The 12,163-nt window shown below is 40.4% G+C and overlaps 1 protein-coding gene across 1 annotated transcript in view; it reads right to left on the bottom strand.

Annotated features, from left to right (window-relative positions):
- Positions 1–568: 568 nt before the first annotated feature.
- BRWD1 (bromodomain and WD repeat domain containing 1) overlaps positions 569–12,163 on the bottom strand; it is a gene marked incomplete at its 5' end in the record, with an annotated part of 100,072 nt that continues 88,477 nt past the window's right edge. Inside the window, one exon of the mRNA XM_019523887.1 lies at positions 569–2,605. Within this exon, the coding sequence (XP_019379432.1) occupies positions 1,413–2,605 (1,193 nt within the window). The remainder of the gene's footprint in view (positions 2,606–12,163) is intronic.

Below are 12,163 nucleotides of genomic sequence, written 5' to 3'. Positions count from 1 at the left end.
CTCTCCTAAATGCGCTCTTCAGCACCTCCAGCATAGGTACTGAATTTACAGCTCTGAAGAGGGGGTTGGCTGCCATATTTCCGGGAGTGGCCTCCACTACCTTTGTTCCACCAAAACAATGCATAGAGCAAAACTATGACAGTTCATCTACCTTAAAGTATTAATTGTAGTCATCCAAACTTAGTGAAAGAGTTGGATTTTCAGGCATTAAAACTGGATACAACTGAATTATGGCAACAAGGAAAAGAATTAAATGCTGAAGGTTCAAATCTAAATGTTTTGACAGAATAAAACGCAGGAGAGGGAGATCACTGCAAGTGTCACTGAGAAAAGTTTTTCTAAATCTCAGAATTATGAAAATCTCTCTTCCAAAAAAAACTAAAACAAACCAAAACTCTGCCTCAACTAATTGAGGGGTTATTAAAATACCACTTCCATACCACTGTAGGTGGCTCTATTATCCATGGTAGGCAAGGTTTATCCATGTCCCAGAAGTCTAACCAGTTAACTTAAAGGTGCTTCAGTACAAGTTTAAATTAAAGGAGTAAACAAAAGCTAGGAAAAAACCTCTGGTTCATTAATATTTTAATTAATATAATTAAACTTTTCACCTATTAAAAAATACACAGCACAAGTTTGGTTTTACTTTTTTGTCTATTTTATAAAGAAAACACAAAAACGCTTAGACCCAAGATTTTACCTGCATATCATGGTCTTAAATTTACAGCATGGAAGTCACATTAAAGATGATAGTACTACCTGTCAGCAAAACTTATCTTCCCCAGCACCATTTTTTAATTGGCAAACATTGTGTTCATTGCTAGTTGGTTCTGTATAATTGATAGTGGTCGCACAGAACATTTTGACATCTGCACTAATACAAGCTGTTATATTATTTATGTAGTGAACATTTATTTCTTATCTGATGTTCTTTATGTCAGCGTCCACCTTTCTATAGCATGACCACTATTATTTGTAGTCTGTTACCATCATGTGAGATTTCAGACAGCATTAAGAGGTGTTTGCAGTTGAATGCATTAATATTATATAGCCTAGGTAGTATCTCATTGCAGCACCCATAACAATAATACTCAACATACTGCTATTAACCTGTTTTCCCAGTGTTGAACATTTTTTTTAAACTCTTGCTATATGTAATAAAATATCAGTAAAGAAAAACATTTGCCCCTATAATGAGGCACATTTTGGCATCTGTGCTAAATGCTGCTACAAGGGCAGGCAAGTGCAAGTCAAAATATGAAAAGGAGAGTCATGATTTAAATCACATTCATAACTTTTTCATAGAAAAATATAAATATAATCCCTGAAATGTAGGACGAAGAAGAGCCGGCATTCATCATGAATTCTAGTGTTATTACCATAAAAAAGCAGGCTGGCTTTTCCTTTAAAGGTTATGTTCCACAAGCTGTGTTGTCTAGATCTCTGTCATCGTCATCATCGTCATCACCACCATCATCATACCTTACAGTCCTCCTACCCCCATTTCTAGTTCTTATTTTAGAACGTCGATTAGCTCTTTTATATTTGGTATAGTCCAAATCATCAGAGTCATTTTCCTGATTAAGTTTAAGACGTTTCCTTCGTTGGGGCCTTCTGGAAGGCTTCGACACATTGGAATTTGAAATTCTACCTCTTCTAATCACTTTTGTTTTTCCTTTTCTTTTTCTCTTTCTTGTTTTTGTGGCAGCACTATAATTGCTGTTACTGGAATCGGTTTCAGATTCTAAATGAGAAGAGCAATTGAAGTTGGCATGAAGTCCAGATTTTGAACTTCTAGCAGTCCTGCATGGTTCCATGCTATGCAACACAGTATTGCCATCCCCTCTCTCTCCTGTTTCCACTTCCAGTGTATCCTTTACACCACAGGATTTTACTCTTCCATGAGTAGTTCTAGCTTTTTGATTGGTCATTGCGCTGCCTGACTCAGAATCTGCTTCATCTTCAGAATTGTTCACCCCACATTTGTTTGTTGAAAGCGAGTGGCTGGAAGGTTTCCAACTGCCCTCATCCTCCGACTTGACGCTTTTGGAGACCTCTTCTGAAAATTCTTCTGTGGGATTCTTCACATTAAGAGATTCAGCATAGGCAGTTTGGTATAACTGCTTATAGTCTTTACTATGCCTTTTGTTTTGTGCCACTTTCATATCTGTCTCAGACTCTGATTTTCCTCTTTCAGAATCACTAATATATTTTCTTTCAGTAGCAACCAAATCAGGGCAAGAACGTTTTTTCCTGTTGGTATATTGCTCTTTTGCTTCTTTGTCACTTTCAGACTTCAGACTAGTATCCATCTCAAAGCTGTCCATGGGTCTTTTCCTGGAAGGTGCAAATGCATTGCAATGGAGCAGTTTCCTGCTCTTCTTTCCAGTGCATGCACTTTCTGAGCTGGAGAGCTGTTCCTTTGTGTCACTCATTTTCTTAATTTTATTAGCAGCCAAAGTAGCACTTCTACGTGGAATTTTTCCAGTAACAGCTCTGGTGTTCCATGTCTTAATAGCCATGTCTGTATGTTTCTTGTAATTAATCATACTTGTCCTGCTCCTGAGCACTTCTGTATTTTGTCCAATGTCCTCGGAGGCCGTTTCTACAAAATAAAGATTTAAAAGTTCCTTTAAAATAATGTATAATTTTCTAAGAAAGTCTGTTTATTAGACAATCTGTACTACCACTATTGAAAGCACAGAAAATATGTGCATTTTCCCTTAGGTCTTTTCAAAGCAAAAAACATTGCCTTAACACTTTTGTGATGACATTTAAGTCAGTGACCATCAAGTAGTTAATCCCTAAAATCACTTACCTACAAGAAGCAGCATGACCTTCATACTATAATTTCAGTATTAGAAGTACCACTTTTTAAAAAGTAGTCATTTTAAAAGAAATCATACACTTTTCATGAACTTACAACAATTTTGTTCTGCTAATGCAGTGATAACTATTGAGAAAGCAAAGAAAAAATTACATTATTTTTCCAGGACATCTTTAATAGTTTATGAATTTGGTACGTGAACAAGGAAGTCAAAATAAAAGCATTTCTCCAAACCAATGACTTTACCATGAATTAGTTAAGAGATTATCCTATCATCACAGATGGAGAGAAATCAAGACACAGAAAATGTCTATACTGTAAAATAACTCAGCAAATTCAGACTGCTGCTCCTCAACCCCTAAACCCAGCAGTTTGTTAACAAGGTATTAACATTCAATATTAGTACCCAGCACAGACTTGCAACTGTCATCAAACTGTGAGACTGTTTAGATTCTCCAGTGCTACTGGATGCACAAGGAGCCATGACGGCAAATTTCCCCACTGTGTTGCGTGACTAGTAGCGAGCGGCTGGATGCAAAACCAGCGTCGACGGTGCAGTTGCCACAGCCACTCCGCCCAGCTCTGTGGGGCCCCCCAAAGAGCACGGGCCCAGGGTGGTCACCTCGATTTAATAATAGGGATATAATTAGGTTAACTTGAGCATCTGATAGATAGCTGGTACCCCTATAATGAATTCCTGAGTAACAGAAGATACTATTTTTAGTATTACTGTATTTATCCATATATCATACCCTTCATATATAAGCCTTGAGGAGATAAGGCAGAATAAAGAAAATATTTCTTCTTTTAACCAAACTGCCCAGAACCAGGTTTCATTAAGACATACACCCCAATTTTCAATCAATAATTTTTTGGGGGAAAAGATGGGTGAAGTATATAAATAAGGCGCCTGCTACAGACCACCAGGCCAGAAGGATGGGGTAGATGAAGCTTTCCTCAGACATAACAGACTACAGGCCCTGTTTCTCATGGAAGACTTCAATTACCTTGACATCTGCTGGGAGGGCGATACAGCAGTGCACAGGCAAACTAGGAAGTTTTTTGGAGAGCACTGAAGACAACTTCCTGGTGCAAGTGTTGGAAAGACCAGCTAGGGGCTGTGCTCTTTTTGACCTACTGTTCACAAGCAGGGAAGTACTGATGAGGGATGCATAAGTGGATAGCAACTTGGACAGCAGTGATAACAAGATCAGGTTCAGGATCCTGATAAAAGGAAGAAAGGAGAACAGCAGAGTAAGGACCCTGAACTTTAGAAAAGCAGACTCAGACTCCCTCAGGGAATGGATGGGCAGGATCCCTTCGGCAACCAGCCTGAGGGGGAAAGGAGTCCAGGAGTTTGTTGCATTTTAAAAAAAACCTTACTAAGGGACCACAAACAAACCATCCCAATGTGCAGGAAGAATAGCAAATATGGCAGGTGACCAGCTTGGCTTAGCAGAGAACTCTTTGGTGAACTTAAACAAAAAGGAAGCTTACAAGAAGTTGAAGCTTAGACAAACGACTTGGGAGGAGTATAAGAGTATTGCTCAGGCATGCAGGAATGAAACCAGAAAGCAAAGCACAACTGGAGTTGAAGCTAGCAAGGGATGCGAAGGGTAACAAATGGTTTCTGCAAGTATATCAGTAACAGCAGGAAGGTCAGGAAAAGTGTGTGTCCCTTACTGAATTGGGGAGGCCACCTAATGACAGATGAGAAGGAAAAAGCTGGAGTAGTCAATGCCTTTTCACCTCGGTCTTCACAGGCAGGGTCAGCTCCCAGACTACTGTACCTGGCAGCACAGTCTGGGGAGATGCTGACCAGCCCTCAGTAGTGAAAGAACAGGTTAGGGACTATTTAGAAAAGCTGGACGTGTGTAAGTCCGTGGGGCTAGATGTGACAGCAGAGCCGCTGGCCATTATCTTTGAAAATTCATGATCAGAGAAGGTTCCAGACAACTGGAAAAGGGTAAATATAGGGCCCATCTTTATGAAAGGGAAGGAAGTTCCAGGGAACTACAGACCAGTCAGCTTCACCTCAGTCCTTGGAAAGATCATAGAGCAGGTCCTCAAGGGAGCCATTTCCAAGCACCTGAAGTCACCAAGGACAAGTCATGCCTGACCAACATGGATTGCCTCCTATGATGAGACAACTGGCTCTGTGGATGCAGGGAAAGCAGTGGATATGATATACCTTGACATTAGCAAGGCTTTTGATACCATCTCCCACAGCATTCTTGCAATCAAGCTGAAGAAGTATGGGTTGAATGAATGGACTGTCAAGTGGATAGAAAGCTGGCTGGATCATCAGGCTCAACAGGTAGTGATCAATTGCTTGAGGTCTAGCTGGCAGCCAGTATCAAGTGGAGTCGGTTTTGTTCAATATTTTCATTAACTACCTGGAATATGGGATGATGTGCACCCTAAGCAAGTTTGTGGATGACACCAAGCTGGGGGTTTAATAGATATGCTGGAGAGTAGGGCTAGGATTTAGAGTGACCTAGACAAATTTAAGGATGGGGCCAAAAGAAACCTTGTTACACTTTGTGCCGCTGCTACTTGTCCCCAGGGAATGCCCACGCCACACATGTTCTGGCACGTAGCAGGTTACTCGGGTGTAGTAGTGAAGGCTGGGGCTAGCAACTGTGCTTGTCCCAGCAGCCTTACCTGGGTTCCTAAGGGCCTCTAGGAGCTACAGCTGAGGTGCTCCTGCAGCAGGCAGCCTGGCTGGCAGCTAGAGCATGGCTCCAGTCAGCCAGGCTCTGGTTTTGGACAGTGCACACTACTGCCACGTGCTCTGCCCCACTTTTTTGGCATGGGTGCAGCGTATGTAGTAACATGGAAGAAACCAGTGAAACACCCAAAACCAGTGTGCACATGTATGGTAGGACTATAAAACATTACAGAAAACAGAAGACCCAATCCTAAACCACATAAATACATGTCCTCATTAGGCAGAATAATCCCCATTATGTAGAAATCTTTTCTATTTAGTACAGCTAAGCATAAGTAGCTTTTCAGAAGATGTCCCAGTTAAATGAGAGCCCCAGCCACTGTCCTTATCCCACTTCAATTAAACCAACTGAGAGAGTATGTACAGAAAATCTCATCTTAATGCTGCTGCTGAAGCCATACTTGTTGGTACAAACTAAGGCAAACAGAAACGCTTACATCAGATATAACAATCCAAAACAGGCAAATGCAGTAATTGTGATGTAATTGGGTTGTGTAGGCAGATGAAAATCCAGATCGAAAACTCTTAATTTATTATTCAGATCATCAGTTCCATACCGAAGCTTGGTATTCCAAGAAAACACACTTGGTTTTCTTCAAGTCTCAAATAGCTTCCAGAATCTCCCATTTCTTTTTTGGAGAATGGGAATTATTAACCCACTGTTTTCTGTGTAGGGAAACAACAGACAATTTAGGTGTCTTAAATCCTTTGATGTTTAACAGATTTGAAGCACAAAACCAAATTTGAGACCGAGCTCTCTGGGGCATGGGCTACCTTGTTCCATGATTAGTGTCTCTTGCAGTTGGGTCTTGGACCCTGAACAGGGATTCTAGGTGCTATAACATCTCAAATAAATCAATAATAAAAAATAGCTGCAGACCATTGAAAAAAAAGTATCAGATAACCACAAATAAGATGCAGTGACTTTAATTATCGCTGCCCCTGAAACTATGACCCAATGGAATAGTCCAAATATGCAGGAGAAAAATTTATCACCAGACTAAAGGGGAATCGAATGCACTTAAGTTTTCCCTTCGCACTGCAGAAGACCAAACATCACCAGCATATACTCTGGGGACAGAAGCAGAGTAAGAAAACAAAGCACCTATAAGGGAAATGACAGAAGTGATCTGCTCTTGATTTTGGGCCCCAAAAAGTCAAGTTGATTTTCCATAAGCTACTGTTAGGGAGTATGCAGGTTCTTGCACCAAACCCAAGATGGCACCTGAATGCCAGTTAGAGTCACAGAGGCCGTAGTTGACCACTGCTTGCAATTCAAAAGAATGTTGCATGTGTACAGATGCCCAAGTTTATCATAGACTTTGATTAGCTCTATTCTTGGCAGACCCTGAAGAGTTGTCTTAGTGACATGCCTTAGATCCCCCCTCTCCAATACTCTCTGCAAGCATTTAGCATAAGTGTTCAGCCTCAGCCTGGGGGCCAGATCAGGCCATAATGTCTGGCCATCAGGATTCCCTACAGTTCCAGAAATTTGGCAGCAAGGGAATGGTGGCAGTGTTAATTGCTACTCACCTGCTTCCAGATTTCCAGACCTGAGGGGAGTCTTGCTGGCCAAACAGTGGGGCCACTGCACCAGATTGTGCTGTCATGCAGCCAGCTCTGGGTGCACAGGATCAGGCCCCTGGACTGATCCTGCACCCCTCCATCCAGTCCCCAGGGACAGAAAGTTGGGGGCCACTAATTTAGGAATTCAGGAGGAAGTCCTGCTTCTTTCACTCTTTCAGGCCATTCTCAGCCCCCTCCTATGACAGCTTTCAATAAGGCATTTGTCATCATTGTAACAGAAATACTTTCCCAGTGTCTTCCTCTGGGTTAGTCTTGGGAGTTCTGCAGCAATTGGCTATTCTGAACTTCAATTGGGCCATTTCACAGAATTCAGGACTACCTATCCAAAAGCCTGCTATAACTTCCTTAAACACTGCTAAATTTAGCCTGCATGTAGCATGCTGAAGATTTCGTATCCCACTGGAATGAAGTTCTTGTCTTCAGGCTTCAAGCAGCCCATTGCAGCATAGAGAGTCTTTAACTACTGGAGAAACAACGGTCTTGTGTGAGCCTGCAATTCCCTTATAGAGGAATAAGGCTTCAGCATACCTCATTTGCTGGCAGGGATCATCATTATCATCCTTCTGCCTTACACGTCTGATGGTCTGAGAAGTCAAACATTAATCAAATCATCACGATGCTGGGTTTACTTTTCAGTCTTATGTTTAGGTGTAATAATGCTGTTTTAACCATTACTGTACTGGGAGATGAGCCTGTGCTGTGGAGTGTGCCGAACAGTTCATCTTTATTTAGATAGCCTATTAACAGACATCCTTAACAGAGGTCTGAAACATCCATCTCTTCATCCTGTTGGATTAGTACCACTAGAAGTTGAGCCCATTCAAGAACCTCTTTTAACTTTTTTCATCTATTTTACTTAGAATATTCTATGCAGATATCTGGATTAGAAGTTTTTTCATTTTTACTGACATGGGCTTTTTTTTTTTCCAGGTCTCCCTTCTGCAAAAGGAGACAATGCTTATGACATTGTTTTCATGGATCTTACTTCTGGACTTTCCAACCGTATTGACTTTTCAAAATATAACTACTTGCTCATCTGTTTTGGACCGTACAATACACCTATTGTACAGCCCAAAACAGGTAAACCAATAGTTATATATTCGCAACAGTATTTTAAAGGACAACACCAAGATAAATCTATTTATTACAACTTCAGCTTTCAAGTAAATCAAGTTAACTTTTTTCTTGACTTTCAGTTTTGACCAATGCAACCTATTTGTTTAACACAATATGCAAAACTGTCCATCTGTTGGTGTGCATCTTCAACTAGTTTACTTTTGGGACAAGCTCCCTCTATGCAGCATCTGTTTCCATTCTGACAATCTCTTGAATAATAAAAAAAATCCAAACTCAAAACAAGCTGAAGTACTACTCCACGTACAAACAAGTAAGTACTCCAAACAAAGTTGAAGACAAGATGCAGCCTTGCCAACACCAACGTCCCCATGAAACCAATCTGCTAACTCCTGGTTTACTGCATATTTTTTTTTTATGCTCTGTATTCTTCATCATTTGAATAATTTTGTTCAGAATCAATAAGCCTCATTTGCTGCCACAACTGTTTATCCATACTAGCGAATACTTTTTGGAAATCCGTGGGAAAAAAATCATATTAGGTCTAAGCTTTCATTTGTGACATTCCAAGATGACAGGAACTAAATGTTTACCTAAGTAAACATTTGGGAGATGTTGTGCAGTTGAGATCAGTGACTGGAATAAGAGGTCTCCCTCCCCTCCCTCTTCAGAGGTTGGAGAAATTGCTGTTTCCTTTTTAGAGTTGTTTGAACTCTCAACAGAAATAAAGAAGCATTTAGTTGTACATAGTGCTAGCCTAGCCTTTAACACCCAGGTTCAGTAACCTGCTCTCCAACAGATTCCTTACCTTACCACCTTGCGCAATTCACACTGTCTCCGTGTCCCCCATTCCCTCTCTCTCTCTCTAAGAGATAACAGTAAAGTGTCCTTACCTCATTGGGAGAATAAATATAACATGGATCAGAAGGATTCAGATACCAGAGCAGCAATTCTCAGGGTGCTACACAATATTAGCCTTCACAAGTACTAAGAGGTTTCAAATAGGAATCCAGTGTCAAAACCACCCTGACTTGTTGTAGGCTTTCTGAGTTCTTTGCAACAGAAGAATTGCTCTATTTTTTCCAGAAGCAAAAAACAAGTGAGAGCTAACAGCTGGAATTTTCCTAGGGTGCCTTGAGACTAATAAAGTTGAAAACCACTGTACTCGAGTGATAGGGGTCAGATCAGAACTTAAGATTAGGGTTGGGTATTTGAGCAGTCAAAGTTTGGTCAATTGCCTGGCCAAATATTGGTCAAAAATTGTAAACATTGCAAATAGGTCCAAATAATACACAAAAAAAGCATAATTTTTCCATGAAATGCATCAAAAACAATTTTACAAAAATCATATTTCTGTCAGTAAAACTACAAAAAAGAGGTTTTTTGGGAAAACTGCCATAGCCTTTGACCAGTCAAAGAAAAAACAAAACAAAGCAAAAAACAATGACTGGTTTGCCAGCCCTACTTAAGTTTACCTGTCTTAAGTAGGGTTGGCAAGCCAGCCATTTCACCAGTCAAATATTGCCAATTGACTAGCTTGCCAACCCTACTTAAGATAAACTTCTGCCAAATGTTATTTTAAATACACCAGATCAAAGTATTTGGATTACAGATCAAACAAAAATCAAAATTGGAAAAAAAAATTAATTTCCCCTGTATTGCTAGGTCTATTCACTTTATTTTGATCGATGTCCACTTTAGGCAGTAACTCAATGCGATATTTCTAACAATACATCTAAAGAGTGACTCATTTACTATCCTATTTTCAGAAGTTACAAATGATGAACTCTGCTCTTCTTCATATTTTTAATACAGGAAAAAATACCCTGTTGCTTTTCTGAATTCCATGTTCTAATAACTAAGTTTCAAGGTCTAGAAGTGTTGGACACCCAGTAGACCAATTTCTACATATCAGTAATACAGTTGCTGGCTCCAGTAAAGATTTTCTTGGCCGATCCCAATAGCTGATTATTAACCAGCCACATCAGCTGATACTGATCCCATAACCAATATTTAGTAATAATGCAAGGCATTTTAAGCTACTGACATAAATAAACCTTTTACATTTAACACACACACACACACACACACACACACAGATGGATTGTGTGTGTTCCTGTTTCTAGAAACACGTTGTAGCAAAATAAAAACAAATATATATTAACTTTAAAACTTTACTTCTAAAACGGTTGCTTGCAGTATAAATTTTATACATTTACATAACGATTCATTTGACAGCAAAATCATTATAAAACTCAATATTCAATTTGGTTTACAAAGATCATGCCGAAGTCAGAAAAAAACAGCCTATCATAATTATTTTGGCTTCAATATAGACCCACAAGAAATACAGGCCAAGATGTAAAAACTACAAACAAAAAAAGTTGAAGTACAGCTTGTAGTAACAGTATTTCTCAACCAGCGGTATGCATACCTCTGGGGGTACACGACACGGGCAGGGGGCATGCGGGTGCTACGTTTTGGTCTTTGCCTGCTTAGGCTGGAAGTTCTGGTCCCTCCCGCTGTGTCCGGCGCGCTGGGGCTTTCACTCTCCAGCGTCAGTGTGCCAGGGGATAGGGAGGGAAGCCCCATGCAGGCTGCTTTGTTCTGGGCTGCAGTGGAAAAAGTGGGACTTGGCTCGCAGCGGTGAAACTGAAAGTGCCACAATGGGACTTCTGGTTTCACTTTTGCCATGTCAATCAGCAAGGGGTACGTAAGGTACCAAAGGCTGAGAACCACTGTAGTAGAAGCTATAATAATAATAATAATAATAATAATAATAATAATAATAAATTACTTAAACTTTAGCGTAGCAAGTGGGTGAGTGGAAGGTTTTTCTTGACAAAAAGCAGTATTTCTGCTTTTTTTGCACATCAATCGGTTCTTCTCATCCACATGTGAAGCTGTATTGAATAGCCACACACCCAACGCTGCTGCAGAAAACAGGAAATTGATCTTTGTTGTTCTCCCAGTATTTCAGTTTTTCAGCACTTCATGGGCTCACTCTGCTAGCTTTGTTTCTGAAGCATTATACTGACGTTTCTACCCCAGAGGTACCTTTCCTCCAATATCCCATCACAGGCTGAACACAAGAAACTTGGTTTTGTAGTGCTGTCATCTGCTTCCTTTGATTTCTTTGTGGCGGGTTCTGTCTGTTCTGTCATTCCCGTTGGCTTGCATTTTTTCCAGGTGTGTCACCAATATCTGTGTATCCACCAGATTTTTGCTATTATCAAAAAGTAAAGCGCCTGTCTTGGTACCTTGGATCCAGCAGCACTGCAATGCTGTAGAAAGGTTCTGATTCAATTCCAATAAAACCTGTTTCCATGGCTTCCAGTAAAGTAACTTGCATAATTTTAATTCCATGTTTTGAATCTGTAGTTTTGCTCAAAAGCCTTTTTAAAGCCACAATTGATAGAATGACATCTGAAGCAGAGGCTAAGGATGAACTAAATTTATTAGTTAGATCTTCAAAAGATGCTAGAACTATCACTACTTTTTCCATCAGTCCCAACTGACATACAGTGAGAACTGTACCATTTTCATAGTCATACACTCCAAACACACATTTCTGCTCCAAAAGGCTTTGCAGCATGCAATAGCTTCCACCATGTCTGTACGTCCTGCTGTAGCGCCTTCGAAGGCATTCCAAGATCAGTCTGCACCCCTTGAAGATGACAATAGCCCAACGGCAAGTGTTTGGAGTGCCCAATGATTTTTTGTCCGATACCCAATATATCAGACACGTTGCACTCTAATAGCACTCATTGGTTCACAAGAAGCTGGAGTGCATGTGCTACACAAGGTAAACTTGGCAAACCAGAGTTTTGCACCTTTGCCATGTTTCTTGCATTATCCCTAATAATGGCATGAACTTGGAATCACAGAATCACTGAGTCGGAAGGGACCTAGACAGATCATCTAGTCTGACCCCCTGCCATGGG

The sequence above is a fragment of the Gavialis gangeticus genome, unplaced genomic scaffold (genome assembly GCF_001723915.1).
Source record: "Gavialis gangeticus isolate Ggan-Ray unplaced genomic scaffold, GavGan_comp1, whole genome shotgun sequence".
NCBI lineage: Eukaryota > Metazoa > Chordata > Crocodylia > Gavialidae > Gavialis > Gavialis gangeticus.
This window is presented reverse-complemented; position numbering and strand designations above follow the sequence as displayed.